Source organism: Mycetomoellerius zeteki, unplaced genomic scaffold (assembly GCF_001594055.1).
Source record: "Mycetomoellerius zeteki isolate Tzet28-1 unplaced genomic scaffold, Tzet1.0 scaffold182, whole genome shotgun sequence".
Taxonomy (NCBI): Eukaryota; Metazoa; Arthropoda; class Insecta; order Hymenoptera; family Formicidae; genus Mycetomoellerius; species Mycetomoellerius zeteki.
Genome location: NW_017256778.1, coordinates 400,344 through 416,619, shown reverse-complemented (window position 1 = coordinate 416,619; position 16,276 = coordinate 400,344). Strand labels below are relative to the sequence as shown.

At 29.8% G+C, this 16,276-nt stretch overlaps 2 protein-coding genes across 4 annotated transcripts; one reads left to right on the top strand and one right to left on the bottom strand.

Annotated features, from left to right (window-relative positions):
- The first annotated feature begins 315 nt into the window (after positions 1–315).
- LOC108721699 (E3 ubiquitin-protein ligase Topors) lies at positions 316–8,328 on the top strand. The gene is made up of 14 exons (XM_018446375.1): positions 316–446; positions 547–677; positions 775–996; positions 1,497–1,683; positions 1,773–2,185; positions 2,273–2,410; positions 2,569–2,811; positions 2,885–3,025; positions 4,435–4,850; positions 4,962–5,189; positions 5,300–5,571; positions 5,648–5,821; positions 6,803–7,019; positions 7,182–8,328. Exons 1-14 carry the CDS (start codon positions 344–346, stop codon positions 8,326–8,328), a joined length of 4,032 nt encoding a protein of 1,343 aa, XP_018301877.1. The 5' UTR covers positions 316–343.
- Positions 8,329–10,435: 2,107 nt separating this feature from the next.
- LOC108721729 (probable dimethyladenosine transferase) lies at positions 10,436–15,570 on the bottom strand. Of its 3 annotated transcripts, XM_018446421.1 has the most exons (6): positions 15,565–15,570; positions 13,588–13,651; positions 12,289–12,655; positions 10,971–11,316; positions 10,732–10,838; positions 10,436–10,485 (listed from the first exon to the last, which is right to left on the bottom strand). In XM_018446421.1, exons 2-6 carry the CDS (start codon positions 13,643–13,645, stop codon positions 10,443–10,445), a joined length of 921 nt encoding a protein of 306 aa, XP_018301923.1. In that variant the 5' UTR covers positions 13,646–13,651; positions 15,565–15,570; the 3' UTR covers positions 10,436–10,442. The 3 variants fall into 3 exon arrangements, with proteins under 3 accessions (XP_018301923.1, XP_018301922.1, XP_018301925.1); XM_018446420.1 differs by lacking the exon at positions 15,565–15,570 and having other exon boundaries at positions 13,588–13,714; XM_018446423.1 differs by lacking the exon at positions 15,565–15,570 and having other exon boundaries at positions 12,406–12,655; positions 13,588–13,714.
- Positions 15,571–16,276: the final 706 nt, after the last annotated feature.

Sequence of the window (16,276 nt, the reverse complement as noted above, 5' to 3'; positions counted from 1 at the left end):
GAAGAAAGATCAACCGGTGTAAAAGTTCAGCCAAAAAGTACAGGCCTAATGTTATCCCTTCCTCCATGGACTCTAGTGAACAGGTGTTGCCACTTCCGCTGACAAGCTCCATTTAAATTTTAACGTACACAACACACTGTACCACACTACTTATGTACAGTGCACCACAGTGCTATACACCGTGTCGAACTATGTCAAATCGACAACGGTAGCGAATAATCAAGCTGCCTTTATTTAAATTTTCGGAGTTCAAATACTATATTATATTGTATTTTGAATAGAATAAAATATAGAATTTATCATATTATTGTCAATTTATTTTCTATATACACAAATAATTTATATGACTATGTATTCACCGTTGTCGCCTCAAGCTAGCCTTAGTTCAGAATTAAGACAAATTATAAATGAAAGAAATATGTTGAGCATGCGGAGCCGTATGAAGGGTATAATTTTTTATATATATTTTTATATATATATTTTTTATGTATCCATTAATCCTATAGTTATCACTTATACCAAAGTTTTAGATCATAATTTTTTCAGTTCTACACGCTTTAAATGAAGATAATGAGAAATGTACAGAGGAAAAGGAAAAAATTTTGAGATCACAAGCCATTCGAGAAATACTCACTACAGAAGTTACTTATTTACAACAATTGGAAATCTTAGCAGAAGTATATTTTCTATTATCATACTCATATTATTGATATAAGTAATAATATATATATATATGTGCGTATGTGTGTATGTATGTACAATATGTTTCTTCAGTTCTTTATACAGCCTATTCTCGAGAGAAAATTGTTAGACCATCCATTACTTGTCACCCTAGCTGAAAACATAAAGACATTATATAATGTAAGTGGTGAACTGGTGGCAGGATTAAAACGTAATCCTGATAACATAGCTGGAGTATTTCACAAACTTGCACCATTCTTTAAATTGTATTCTGTTTATGCTTATGATTATACACAAGTACTAAATTTACTACAGGTAATTATCAAGTATTATGCAAAAATTATTAAAATTTAGTTGTGTATGATTCCTGAAAAATTAGTATAAATTTATCAAGCCACACACACAACATCAATATGAGTGCCAATATTTCATGTTAGATTAAACATATTGTATGATTAATTAGGAGATAATCTGATAGCGTTTTTATTGCATATTTTTTTTATTATTATACATATATTTGAGTTATTTAAATTTTATTATTATTATACTGAAGAGAACCCGAACAAAGGATTGAAACATATATATTGTCATTGTTTAATTGAATAAATTTACACACTGTTATCCTATATTGGCTCGTAAAGGCAATTAATTTAATTTCATTTATTTATATTTTACAGATGTAGATATTTTGGTATGAATATTTTTTCAAAACTACATACGTGTGCATATTTTCATTGATTATTTTAAAATCAAAAAGTACTTTTGTTAAAATGCTTACAAAAGGGATATTAAAATCTGTGAGATTATCTTTTCAGACAAGTGAAGAGAATGATTCGATCTTTAAAAAATTTATTTGTGATCAAGAAACAAGACCAGAAGTAGGCAGGAAATTGTCTTCATTGTTAATTACACCAGTGCAAAGAGTACCAAGATATCAATTACTTGTTAAACAAGTGTTGCAACATACTCCTTATAGACATAGAGAATATAGACATTTACAGGGTAAGCATATTATATTACGATTCGCCAAAAAATTCACATGTATTTGAATGTATATTTTTAACATAATTTTAACTCAATTTTAATTGCAGCATGTCTGGTTGAAATTGAAAAATCTGCGAAACATATAAATACTTTAATCGCACAAAATGAAGAAACACAAAAATTATTAAATCTTCAGAAGTGCATTGTTACTTCTATTAACCTTGTCAAGCCTGGTAGAATATTAATAAAACAAGGACCATTGATGCGTGTTTCAAGACGAGGCAATTCAGCTTATAGGCGATACTTTGTTCTTTTAAATGACACTCTGTTGTATTGTAAAGGTGAACCAGAGACATCACTGAACGTATCTTGCGTTCTACCATTAAACAAGTGCAGTTTAACCTGCGTTCTGAGCAAAAAATTGTTCCGTATAACGTGCTTGCATGAAACATTCTTATTGTACTCAGAAAATGCAGATAGTGCCGAATGGATACAATCGATACAAAGTGCTATTAAAAAAGTATTTGTTACATTATTAAAAATGTAGATATAATCTTGGTACTTTTAGCTTTTCTATTTAACATATTATATACTATTTTGTTTTCAGTATACGGAATGTAGACAAACTTTGAGAAAAGAAAGTAGCTCAAGAAAGCCACTTAGACATAAAAATATTAACGAGTTTTCATCAGATAGTATATCAAAGAAATCTATTAAAAGAAAAAGATGTATGAAAGATGAACAGGTATAAACATATGATTTTTCATATGTAAGTTGCTAGTATTAATTTTTGAGATGTTTAACACAAAGTGCCAATTGATTGAAGATAGAATGTATTACAGGTAGATTACCTTGAGAGATATAATAATAAACTAACACAGATTTTTCTATATTATATTTTAGGTATCGTTGGACACCTCCAACATAATATACTTTAAAAAGGATAATGAAATGGATGAAGAGACTCAAAGCAATAATATTTGTTTACCTCTTTCTACCAAGAGATTTAAACAAAATGAGTATTCCAAACCTAGTTGTACTTCTCCCCAAGTAAAAAATACAAAACTAAAATTATGTAAAAATAAAAATACCCGATCTATATCTACTCATAGATGTTTAAAAAAATCAAGTCATAGCAATTATGAGGTGAATAGAAATGCATTACATAATTATATTTATGAAACGTGTTTATCAAAATAACATTCGGTCTTTTCTTTAGACTCTTCCAATAACAACAACGATACATGGAACAAGTTCGTGCTCGATCACATCGAACGACGAAGAACACATATCGCCTTTTCAAATAATGAGTGATTTTTTCACATTTATCGGTACAACAATAAAAGACTTTTTCACATTCAGATAATTCATAAATTATAAGAAAATGTATGTAAAAACAGAGAAATTATTTATGTCATAATTTATAAAATCATAATAATATGATTAAATGTGTTACAATTTTATTTTTTTATCCATAGATATAGCTAAATTTTTTTCGTAATTGAACTTTTAAAGACCCTTAAATATATATAACTGAACGTCCATATAAACTGTTTTGGCTAATTTTATTCTTTAATACTCACAAAACAACTCAAAGTACAAAAAGAGATAGCTCTCACACGAGAGTATTGTCGTTTTCCTTCTTCCTGCGAGTACATACAATCCAATTAAAAAGTTTATTTTATAGCATATAAAAAAAAGAAAATTTATATTTCCCCAGATTGAGACTGATTGAGACAAAATACACGCATGCGCAGTAGCGGCAGCTCGTCGAGTGGTAAAGCTTTTTCTTCGACCCTGGGGAAGGGGGGGAACATTGCATTACACGGCTATACCTTACGCAGTTTTCGTAGGAATTTACCGTAGAAAACTATTGGAGGTTACTGTAAGAACGTATTTCATATTTGTGTTCGCTTCGCGTAGATAGGCACACATCACGGTGAAAACGGAGTATTTTGGAATACTCGACATTGCGGATTTTTACGTATATACAGCTACAGTATCGCACAATACCGGAAACGAAAGCAGGTAATAAAGGAAGCAGAAGGGTGGAGAGCAACGCTCATAAAGAAAAAAAGACACTGACGTGAAGAAACGCATCGACGATACGGCAACCTGCCATTAATGCGCTTCTCTATGAGAAGATTTCTCAAGTGTAATTATTCAAAGTGCAAGTATCCCAACGATCGTTCCATATGATTTCTAATCGAACATTCGGCATTTTCTATATCGAATTGAAGTCATTTTTCGTCTCATTACTCTATACTTAAAATGAGAAAATTTGTGATGCACAAATGCATGCATTATGTATGTCGTATGAAAAATGCTTTGTAAATGTCAATCTCTACTACTATCTTTCTATTTCACCAGCAATAGAATACGAAAAAATGTTATAATATAACGAGATATATGCCGATTCATACGAATTGATTAAAGATTGTGAAAGAATCGTATAGTATCTTTTATATCATATATAAGTTTCGATTATCACACATTAAGTTGTGAAAGTAGATTTTATTCATTAATTTCATTCATTAATTTTTTAAAACTAATTGGATTTTATTAGTATTGCATTCATTAAGTAATTAATTATTTGAAATATTATAATAATTATATGATTTATTTGTGAAAATAATATCTTATAAATGTCTTTTAATATTAATTCAAATATTACACCTATTGTAATATCAAATAAAAAATTACTGTTGTATATTTACGTGTATCTTTTTATTTTGTAGAAATTTCTTCACGAATGGACATTTATAATAGATAACAATGGAAGGCCCATTAGAAATAAAAAATTCCAGTGCAGGTGTGGAGGAGCCTATAAAATCTGAAGTTCTCGTACAAAATTCTGAGAATAACGAGCGAAGCGATGCAGCTTCTCCACCTCCAAATTGTAGCATTTGCTTGGGAAAGTTAGTTAATACATCTTTCACAGACAGTTGCCTACATCAATTTTGTTTTACTTGCTTACTTCAATGGTCCAAAATTAAGACGGAATGTCCTTTATGCAAGCAAACATTTAAATCAATTATACACAATGTAAGATCAGAAGAAGATTATGATCAATATCATGTACCCCGTGAATTGGCATCGCAAATTCCTCAGCCACAAGTAACTGCTACTTTGGATGTCAATTTTGATGTCGATTGGGATGCTGCTCCTCGTCGATTTGTTTACAGGTACAATTTATATATATAACACAAATATGTTTTATACATTAGAAGAATAAATGTATTGTGCACACTATTACAATTTGCACATTTATAAGATAATTTTATGCAATGTCTCAGAACAACAATGACTGGTAGTCGTCGACACGGAGTGTTATTGAATCCAGAGCAGGTTACAAGACGTGAACAATTACCTAGTATGGCACCTCAAGTGCCTAGAGAAGAACGTAGACGTAGACGTGCTAATCCTACAGATTATCGTCGTACAGTTTATAGGCATGGTATATGGGCTACTTCATTACCTGACATATTTGGACGTTTCCGTGAATGTAGCGCTGATTATTATAGGTAAATAAATTTCTTAATATTTTTTTAATTTTTATTATTTATTCCTGTATTCAATATTAAAAAATGTCTTCATTCATAATACTTAAATTTATTTGTCAATTGTATTGCAGAAGACAACCACAAGAATTAGATCGTCTTATACCATGGTTAAATAGAGAATTGCAAGTTTTACTTAATAACGAACCGACTCATGTTGCTTATGTATTGAGTATAATAATGGAGGCCTTAACTCAATATGATATTAGAAGTCCAGAATTTCGGAATATTGTCCGACCCTTTTTCGCTATACATACAGATCATTTTGCACACGAATTGTTAAATTTTGCCCAAACCAACTTTGATTTGGTGGGATATGATCAATCTGTTACTTATTTGCCACGTGGTTTGTAATTATTTATATGGATTATATAATTGCAAAAAATATCAAAATACATAGTTCATTATCATGTCTATTATAGGTTTGTCAAATGAGTATGCAACTCGTATTGAATCACCTACATCCAGTAGCAGTAGCAGTAGCAGCAGTAGTCTTGTCTTTGACAACTCTGATGTACGAATACTTGCCGAAGCAATTGATTTGAGAATAAACACTGAGATGCCGAATACCTTACCACATCCTATTAGCATGCCAGGTAAGAAATAAATAGCAAATCGCATCCTGTATTACATTTGTAATCTAACATATGTCAATATGTGCATATAAAGATAAATAAAAAATTTACATTATTTCATCTTTTATGTATATGTATTATAATTATATACAGGGTGGGGCATTTTAATCGCCCCAGGTGGGTATCTCAAAAACTAAGAGAGATACAGGAAAAAGTTTTATATAAAAGTTGTAAGTTTTTTTGGAAGAAAGAAGATAAAAATAACAGATTTTATATATGGGGCATTACCAAGATCAGGTCAAATCGATTTTTTTTAACGGAACACTATTTTTGATGCCAGAATTTAATAGTTGGTTAAGAGCTTTTCAAAACACTATAATAAAGTTATCTTCCATTAAATACTTTTCAAGTTATGAAGCTTGGAAATAATAGTACCACCGACATTAGCATTACTCAACGTGTCCAACCGACGGCTAAAACCTCTTGAATGTTGTTGAAGATCATGTGGATCACCTGGATAAAATTTGTTAAGATTAAGGCCATTGGAAATTATTCTTCTTGTTATTTTTGTACTAAAAATTCATTTTTACGTAAAAATAAAAATAAGAGGTACAAGCTCCAATGGACCATCACGCGCATGCGTACATGGATAACGCCGGCGGTACTGTAACTTTCAAGCTCCATAAGTCGGAAAGTACTTAACAAAAAGTAACTTTATTATAGTGTTTTGGAAAGCTCTCGAGATAAGCTACAAGAATATGTAATAAAAAATTGGGGCTTCCATTTAAAAAAACATTAATGACCTTCACCTGATTTTGACAAGGTCACTCAAGGTCAAGTCCACGTTTCCATCATGTGTTCCCCTTCAAGCCATGCAACTTTCGTTCGAAATATTTTTCAATAAAATCATCGATTCGCGAGATAATACCATATCACTTAAAATAAAACACCCTGTATGTATATATATATATATATATAAAATTGTATGTATAATCATTTTAGGTCCTAGTGCAGCAGGACAGATGTTTCGCAGAGTAGAAACATCTAATACTGTACCAGAACTGTTAATCGTTTCATCGAGTTCCTCTGAATCAGATGGCGATTGTGAAATAATTGGTTATGTAAAACCGCGTCATGAAAGAACACCAGAAATCATAGAGTTACTTTCTTCCGACACTGAGCATGTGTGTGTTTCTCATACATTGAATGGAAATACGCAGTAAGTTATAAAAAGACCATATCGCAATACGTTTAATTTTTCAATCGTTTAAACATTGCTATTGTGATAAAATTTCTTTAAAAATTACTTATATATACATTAATATCAGTGTAACTGTAATATGCAATTTTAAATATTTACCATCACATATTTTATTACTAGATCAACTACAAGAAGAACACATTTGGAAAATACATCATTACCGAGTACGTCTTATGTTAAGGAGACGAAAGGATCGTCTTCGTCGTCTTGCTCAGTGTCAAGTACTGATGTTTTATCCGACAGTGATAACAATCTGAGGCAAAGTAGACGAAACCGTTCGAAGAAATCAGGGAAAAAAGCACAAAAGTATAAAAGATCAGATGGGACAGGAAGCCGGAATAAATCATCTAAGAAAAAGAGAATATCCAGTTCTACTGATTCCAGCTCATCTGAAAGTTTACTAAAGAAATATAATGAAAAACGATTGAGAAAGCCAAGATATAGAATACAGGCTAAAGGTGCAGGACGAATAAAACTTATTAAAAGAGAAGAAAGCTATTCAGATGAGGATTCATCTAGTAGTGACAGTAGTAGCACAGATACTGATAACAAAACGAAAACCAAGAAGTGTTATAGAGAATATAAATCGAAAAGAGATTGTTCCTCTAGTGTAAGAAACGATCATACAGCGAAAAGTGGAAAAACAACGAGAAGTAAAGAGAAAACTTTCAATCTGGAAAAGTTAAAGTCTAAGAACAAAGATCCGAAGTGTTGCGAAAACAGACAATCTAGATCTAGAAGTAACAGTATATCTTCTAACGCTTCTGAACGAGATAAAAGATCGAACCACAAGCACCGGGAATGTCGAAATACGAACGAGTTTGGAAGTCAAGACGACAGTGCCTCAATAAATAAAGATATGTCAAGAAGTGAATATAAATCTAAATCAAAAAAGAAAATGTGTTATTCTTCAGACTCGGAAGATGATTGTTTAAGATCTTGTAGTCAGTGTAGTGATTATTCCAATAAATCCTATTCGCATTGGAAAAAATCAAAACGTAAAGAAAAGCACAAAGATAAGGAGCGCTATAGATCCAGTAGCAGAATATTTAATTTATCGCAATCCAATGCAAGTACAATTTTAACCATGTCTATATCATCGAAAAATGACATGTATCCAACGAAACATTCCGATCGTAACGGTTCCGATTGTAAAGAAAAACATAAATCACGCAAAGAATCTAAATATAGAAAATCCGAAAATGAAAAAAAGGCGAGACCAAAGAAAAAAAAGCGACGTCTTCAATCTTCTTCCACTTCGGGATAATATCACATACGATTTTTGTGTTAGTTAATATTACAAAATAAATTTTAATTTAAGAAAATGATATATTCAAATTTTTATAAAATATACGTAAATAGTATCTAATCAAATTAATTTCATATTATTGTAGTTTGTATCATTCTGTTTGTAAACATACGTTCCCCATCATGATGCTAAGATCATTTTATGATTGTTATTTGTTACATAATAATATACTCATTTGTTATATATATATAATTTCAACAATATCTTAAAAAGATAAGAAATTAGGATTACTCTTTTTCTTACAAATTAATGTTTATATATTATTTTATTATTACCTATTTGTGGCACAAAAATATTTCCATTTATATATTAATAAAGACAAAATAATGTCTTCTCTATTTTTTATGATAAAATATGTATATATTAAAATAAATTTGTATTTGCACATTGCAAATTTCAACAAAAAATACTGTCTTATCATAGCATCTCTAATACAAAAAATTGTTGCTATAATAATACCATATGTCGCGCTACCTCTTCATGGGAATATAACATTGTACACAGCGATATATACATGCAGAATATATATTTGTATATTGTGCATATATATGTGTATCGTGTGTATATCATAATTATATTGATCAAAGAACAATTTGTACATTTTGGAATATTATAATGATCCATATGGAGTCCCAAAGATTGTAAATATGTGTACTTAATAAATTATTTTAATTAAGATTTGCATCTTATATATATTTTATATATATATATATATAAAATATATATGATGGGGATGAAGTTTACATCAATACAACTAGAAATATTATATGTTAAAAATAATTTCTTTCATACATGCGCATAAAAAATTATAAAGATTATTTTATACATAAATTGAAGCTATGCATGAATATCTTGCATAATTGCGTAATAATCATTACATTTTGCATAATGATAAAATGTTTTATTATCGAAATATCGTTTTTAAATGAATGAGCTAAAATGTGATGTTTTAGAAACACACAAATCTTGTTTTATAATATAGAGATGTAACTGAAAAGATAAAAAATGTGAAATTACAATAAAATAAAATATCAATGTGTGTAAAGATTATTGTAAATTTGTATTATACAAACATTTACGTATACAGATTGTTATATATAAATTAGATAATAATTAAGTACATCAACATAGAAAAGAGAAGAGCGCGAGCGTGATACTGGTCTATCATGTTAGAGGTCCCGGGTTCAATCCTGATAGAAACCAAAATATTTATGCTCGTATCTCCTCGGAAAAGGCCGGTAACCTCCCGAAAGTATCTTTGTCTACAAAATATACCTCTCGAAAAATCCGAATTCGGAATCGGCATTAAAACTAGGTCCCATATGCTTGTAGCAGTTGATTCATCAGCTTGTGCACCACAAGCATTTGAGAGAGGTGTAACACAGGCCAGAGGCCTATAATGTAAGAGGAAGAACATAAAAAAATACATCAGTAAAAATATATCTGTGAAAAACTATAAAAAGAATATAAAATAATTACTAAGTGTAACATTATATATTTTTCACCTGTCATGCAGAGAGAAATATAATTTTTAATTATACATCAATATTTCATGGGATGAATCTAAAATCCAAAGCAAAAAATGTCAGAATATAGATCCTTATTCGGACTCTTTATATTTTTCAAGTTACAATAAACAAAATGCTTCAAGTATGTTTGCTGATATATATTATAGTTGCTGATATATTATAGTTTTAAGATGTGCCGCGATGTACTTTATAGCATAGCTAATAACCTAAGCAGCACGAATAGTTTTTCCTATGCACATTTTTTTGTTTTATTTCCGTAAAACATTATGTAAGAATTGTCTCACAGATACAATGAGGAAAATTCTAATATTAAAACAAAATTTAAAATATAACAAGTTTTTTAAAAATATAATAATTTATTTTCTTCACAAAGGATATTTATTTTACACATTCATAAAAATCTTTATTTATAAAAATCTCTAGTTTATATATAAATAGTATATATCCTAATATACTGTATATAGGGTGTCCCGTAAGTTTTTGCCAAGCGCTCTATCTATACAAAAGCACTTGGCAAAAACTTACAGAATACCCTGTATAAATTTATATAAAATGCACACCTTCCGCGTTGAATGTATGTAACAGGCTGAAAAAGAATACATTTCCATTAATTTTGATGTTTTAGTGTTTATAAAGTATCTATAAATGATCATAAAGTATAACTAAACATATATAAACTAAATGTTACAGTGCGTGCGTGCGTGTAAATTAATGCTAGAAATAAACTTTAGATTTAAATGTTGAATACACAAAGCCAACCAAGCGCATCTGCTAAAGTTGATATACACTTGTACATTATACAAACTGCTATATTATATTAACTTGTTTATACCTGATAAAGTCATCTATGTCCATAGTTCTAGCTCGTTTATTCTTAGCATCTGCTTTTTCTAATACATGGTCTATCAATTGCTTGATATCAAAATTATCTGGTACAATCTATAAATATGTGCCAATCTCAATATAAAGTATTATATTATATAAGAAATATTCTAATGTAAACAAAGCATTTGATCAATATTTCCAGACTTAGTATCACATAACGTATTTTATTTATAATGTGTCAATTACCTTATTATTCAAACTACAATGAATTTTATAATTTTTCTCTAACATAGTAACAACTGTGGTTTGTTTGAAAGCTGCAGATAGCGTTTTATTTTTTCTCACGAAAGCAATCCGTGTCAGACCATCCCATTCCTGATAATTAATCGGAGGTGGTGGATTTCTTGGTTCAATTCTCACTACATTCGATTCTACTTTAGGGGGAGGTCTAAAGTTATTCTTTCCAACTTTCATCAACATATCTACTCGTGCCAATAATTGCGTGTTAATACTTAAGCGACAATATAATTTGTCACCAGGTTTAGCTACCAAGCGTTCCGCAAATTCTCTTTGGAACATAAGTACAGCACATCTGTTAAAAGAAATAACATATTAACATATATTAACTCCACTTCCTCTTGCATTACCTATATATTAAAAATTTGCTAAATTCACTTAAAATACTTCTCAATACTACATAGTTTAGAAATTTATTTTCTCAGAATACAACCAAGTATCTATCAGTAAGAAGTAGAGTGAAATATACAGGATGTCTCACAACTACCGCATTTCCTCTTAAGAACGTATTCTTGAGATAATTTTGAGACGAAAATCCTAATACAAAAATGTTGAGACTACAATAGTTTTTGAATTATAATTGATTAAAGATAGTGTAATATGAAAATTATAGCCTCGATATTTTTATATTAGAATTTCATTTTAGAATGTTCAAAAAATCCAGAAATAATAATAGAGGCTATAAAAGTAAAATGGTTTTTGATTCACAAGCATTTAAAGTTAGCTTATATTGTAATTCAAAAAATTAATGTAGTCTCGACATTTTCGTCTCAAAATTACCTCAAGAATATGTCCTTAAGAGGAAATTCGGTAGTTGTGAGACACCCTGCATATGTCAAAATGACACATTGTTCTATAGGAGCAAATGATTCTTATAATTGACAGATTCAATTTAGATTTTTACTTCATGTTTATTTCGGTTTTATAAGTGAAAAATTGAATGTTAGGCTACAACTAAATGAGCATGAGATAAATGGTAATTTACTTTAAGAACTTATATTTAATTTACATTTACAAATAGCCCAGGAAAACTAGATGATTTTTAGCAATATAAAGAAAAAAATTGTTGCAAAGCTAAATTTTTGCATAGAGGTCTGTAATAGTGTCCTTTTTAACATATCAAAACTCCCCATGTGTAAGAGTATGGTCGGCTGTGCCATCTTGAAAAAATGTCGCACAAAATCGATTTTTTGCAAATATCTCAGAAACTATTCGTTGTACGGAAATTAATATACTTATAAAATATTTTTTATAAATATGTAATTACCTGAAAAGTGGTCTGTGTGAAAGTAACTTAAATACTAATGGTGATGATATCTGATAAGGGATATTAGCGACACACAAATCAAAAAATGGTAGATCTGATTTTAATACATCTCCATACATTATTTGTAACTTTGATTGGTGTACAGTTCCTTGAACGCGCTTTTGTAATTCTGCTACCATTCTTGGATCAATTTCGCAAGCTACTACTTTCTTTGCTTTCTCAAGCATTTTTACAGTCATATTGCCTGTACCAGGACCTATCTCCAATACAACATCGGTAGGCCTAAGCGCAGCTTTTTCAACCATACTTTGAATAATTAAAGGATTTTTCAGTATATGCTGACCTTTATCCTTATTAAATAAAATTCCTACAAGAAACAAATATGTTTCTTATAATAATTTATTACATGATACTTATATTATATATTATATGTATAGTAGTCTTTAGGTCTGTTCTTTTTAGTTGAACTTCTTAAACGGTTCATCTTCTCTTTTTTTCTCTAACGTGGAGAGAAAAGAAAGAAAGATGAACCATGCAAGAACTTTAGCTAAAAAGAACAGACCTCTAGTTTTTATATAGATTAATTTATATAGATACATACAATTTTGGTAATTATTGAATTTAGTCTCCTTACCTCCAATGTTGATAAATTAGGTTCATTCGACGCGTTTTTGCACTAAATGAACGAATCTGATAAAAAAAGTGTCGCTTTACCCCGTTGACCGAGATATTAATCGTTAATCTTTTTTTAAATGTCTCTTGGGTGGACGACTATTCAGGTTAAGAAATTTGTCATATCGATGGTGGCTGTGTTCCAAATTTACTGCCAACACTGAAAATGCGACAATTTACGTTACGTACATTATAGATTTTCAATACAGGCAATCAATTTTGGAACATAGCCGGTATAGAGGGACATATAAGCCAGGCTAGAATAAGTATTTTCTGCTTCAAATTTACAGATTTTCTGCTTTAAAAACAAATTCTCTACTGTAAAAACAAAACTTTAATAGAAAATAATTTGTGTTTTTAAAGCAGAGAATTTGTTTTTAAAGTAGAGAATGTGTGTTTATAAAACAGAATTTGTGTAACCTTCCATGCCATCGAAATAACAGATTTCCTAACCTGAATATCTGTCAACTTTAACAATTAATATCACGATTCGCGAGGCAAAACGACACTTTTTTTGCCAGATTCGTTCATTTTGCGCAAAAACGCATCGAATGAGCTTAATTTTAACAACCTCGTAAGGGAGGAGGCTCAAACTTAACAATTACCAATATTTTTATGAATATATACCTTGTCTCGCCACTTCCGTGTGGACGCGAGAAGTAACTTGCGTGCGAACTTTCGGCATTATGCGCTTTTTTAGGAATTAGATGAAATATTTGAATTTTATTATTTATTTAATAACAACATGGCACCACATGGTCCACTCACTAAAATACATTACAATGGGTGCGTTCAGCAGAACGTTTGTTTTGCAACTGTTGTAAGTTTCCTTCGCGCTAATTGGATCATACTTTTAGATCTAGAAGAATGGTCCTATCTCAGCAGACAATCATAAAACGGTTGCAAAACTGTTGAGTCTGCTGAACGCAGCCAATATTAGGTTTTTTAAAATGAAAATACCACTTTTCCCTACCAACGTTACAAAAAATCCTTATAATTCCCTACGCTAGAGAAAAAAAGATTATTGGCGCGAAATTCAAAAGTAATTGAAAGAAATGATGAAAATGAAGGAAATAGCCTTCCGAAAAAAAATCCTCAATTTTGAGCGTTAAACACTTAAAAAAAACGTTCAAATTTGAGTGTGATTTCTGATCATCAACTGAAGACTAGGGTTGGATATTATGCGTGGCTAGGAGATATTATGCATTTAAAGCTGATTCTACATTGATTGCATCGCAGCGTCGCAAGCGTGTCGCAAGCGTTATGGTCCAATCAGAGTCGAGCTAAATTGACGTTGATTGGACTGCAACGCTTGCGACGTTGCGATGCGACTAATGTAGAACCAGCTTTATGCACAGAGTATGCATATAAAGCTGGTTCTACATTAGTCGCATCGCAACGTCGCAAGCGTTGCAGTCCAATCAACGTCAAGCTAGCTCGACTCTGATTGGACCATAATTAACCATTTGTACATATTCTTTTGTTCATAAACTAATTACAACTAAAAAACATTGATTTACATACTTGACGGCTTCATTTTCCCAAATAAAGCACGTAATATAAATGCATAAATTCGAAATGGCCGTGTTTTGCGTCAAAATGGATGCGAGTTACGGTACTTTATAGATCTAGTGACTTTAAGGGAAAGAATACGGGAGGGCCATCTTTATCTTTCTCTAATATATTGCGTGCGCATCGAACATTGAAAGCTGAGTGGGCGGCATCGATATACAATATTATAAGCGGTAAAAAATTTTTCATGCATAAATATGTACATAAATATGTATAAACATACATAAATATTCATAAACATAATTTTATAGGCTATATGAAATATGTCCATGCATGTTCATATATCCTTCTTTCTTTTGTAAAATTACTTTTTAGTGTAATAGAAATAACAATAGTAATGTGAAAACATTAAAAATAAGTAAGAGGATAATTTTCATACTATTTATTTTAGAAAAAATCAAGTTTGAAGAAATGTAAAAAAACTACTCATGTATAATTATCAGGGTTGGGTAAATTAACTTTCTTTTTGAACTAAATTAAGTTAAAGTTAACAGCCTTGAAAATTTAACTTAATTAAAATACATATACGAGTTAATCCATAATGAAATTAATTGAATTAAAAGTTAAGTTAATAAAAAAAGTAATTGAAAAGTTAAAAGTTAAATTTGGTCCAAACGATCAAAAAAAGAAAAATAAAAAGTTTGACCATTTTATATAATTTTTCGTATTTTTCCTTTCTCACAGCATATTTATTAAAGAATCTGGTTATTTTCGTTCACAAATAACGGTTATACAATATAAAATTACTAAATTATATACTCATTATCCTCTCGCATTGTGTCTGAGGATTGACTTCAAAAAAATCAAATTAAAAATTAATAGTTACCGATAAAATGCAACTAAATTAAGTTAAGAGTCTAAATGTAACTAAAGTTAAGTTAAAATTAATTAATTTTTTAACTTTTTAACTTAACTTTTATCTTTTTAACTTAGCACTACCCAACCCTGATAATTATATATAAAATTATGCATAGTTGTGTATGAGCAATTTTTTAAAACATTTTTCCAAACTTGTTTTTTTCTAAAACGAACAATGCAAAAATTATCCCTTTAATTACTTTTTATGTTTTTACATTACTATTGTTATTTCTATTACACTAAAAAGTAATTTTATAAAAGAAAGAGGGATGTATGAATATGTATAGACATATTCATATATTATTATACGTGTTTATGAATATTTATGTATGTTTATACATACTTATACATATTAATATATGAAAAATTTTTTACAAGAGATTTTATTCTTCGTTAAATATCACAACAATCCAGGATAAGCTCAACTGCACTTATGTGTCACTACAAATACTTATACAGCTTATACAATTATTTATACAATTACTTATACATTCACATATACAATCACTTATACAAACACATATTTCGGTTTCGAAACAATCGCAATCGTACAAACAGCATGTTGTTATCTCTTGCGACGAGTTTGATTCATTCTGCAATTAATAGAAATATATATGATCAGATTAAAAAAATTTTTCACATTGATCAAAAGTGAAGAAAAAATATTTTTTAATGTATGATATACATGATGGCGTCCTATTTTTTACATCTCTTTTATTTTCAGATAAAGTCGAATCAAAAACATGTTTAGACAAATGTCGTATGAGTTGTCGGTGTATGTACAAGTAATGGTAAAATCAATTTAAAAAAAAATCTATTTTTATGGTCACTTGAACGTCATGGCTATATTTTTTTTAAATAAAATTATACGATTTCTCTTTTATAC

Coding starts and splice junctions, on each gene's coding strand:
- LOC108721699 (XM_018446375.1), top strand. CDS start 344: ATGACTATGTATTCACCGTTGTCGCCTCAAGCTAGCCTTAGTTCAGAA. Junction 447..546: donor CATGCGGAGCCGTATGAAGG/GTATAATTTTTT, acceptor TAATTTTTTCAG/TTCTACACGCTTTAAATGAA. Junction 1,684..1,772: donor AGAATATAGACATTTACAGG/GTAAGCATATTA, acceptor TTTTAATTGCAG/CATGTCTGGTTGAAATTGAA.
- LOC108721729 (XM_018446421.1), bottom strand. CDS start 13,645: ATGCCGAAAGTTCGCACGCAAGTTACTTCTCGCGTCCACACGGAAGTG. Junction 11,317..12,288: donor TCACACAGACCACTTTTCAG/GTAATTACATAT, acceptor TTCTTTTAACAG/ATGTGCTGTACTTATGTTCC. Junction 10,486..10,731: donor GACATAGATGACTTTATCAG/GTATAAACAAGT, acceptor ATTCTTTTTCAG/CCTGTTACATACATTCAACG.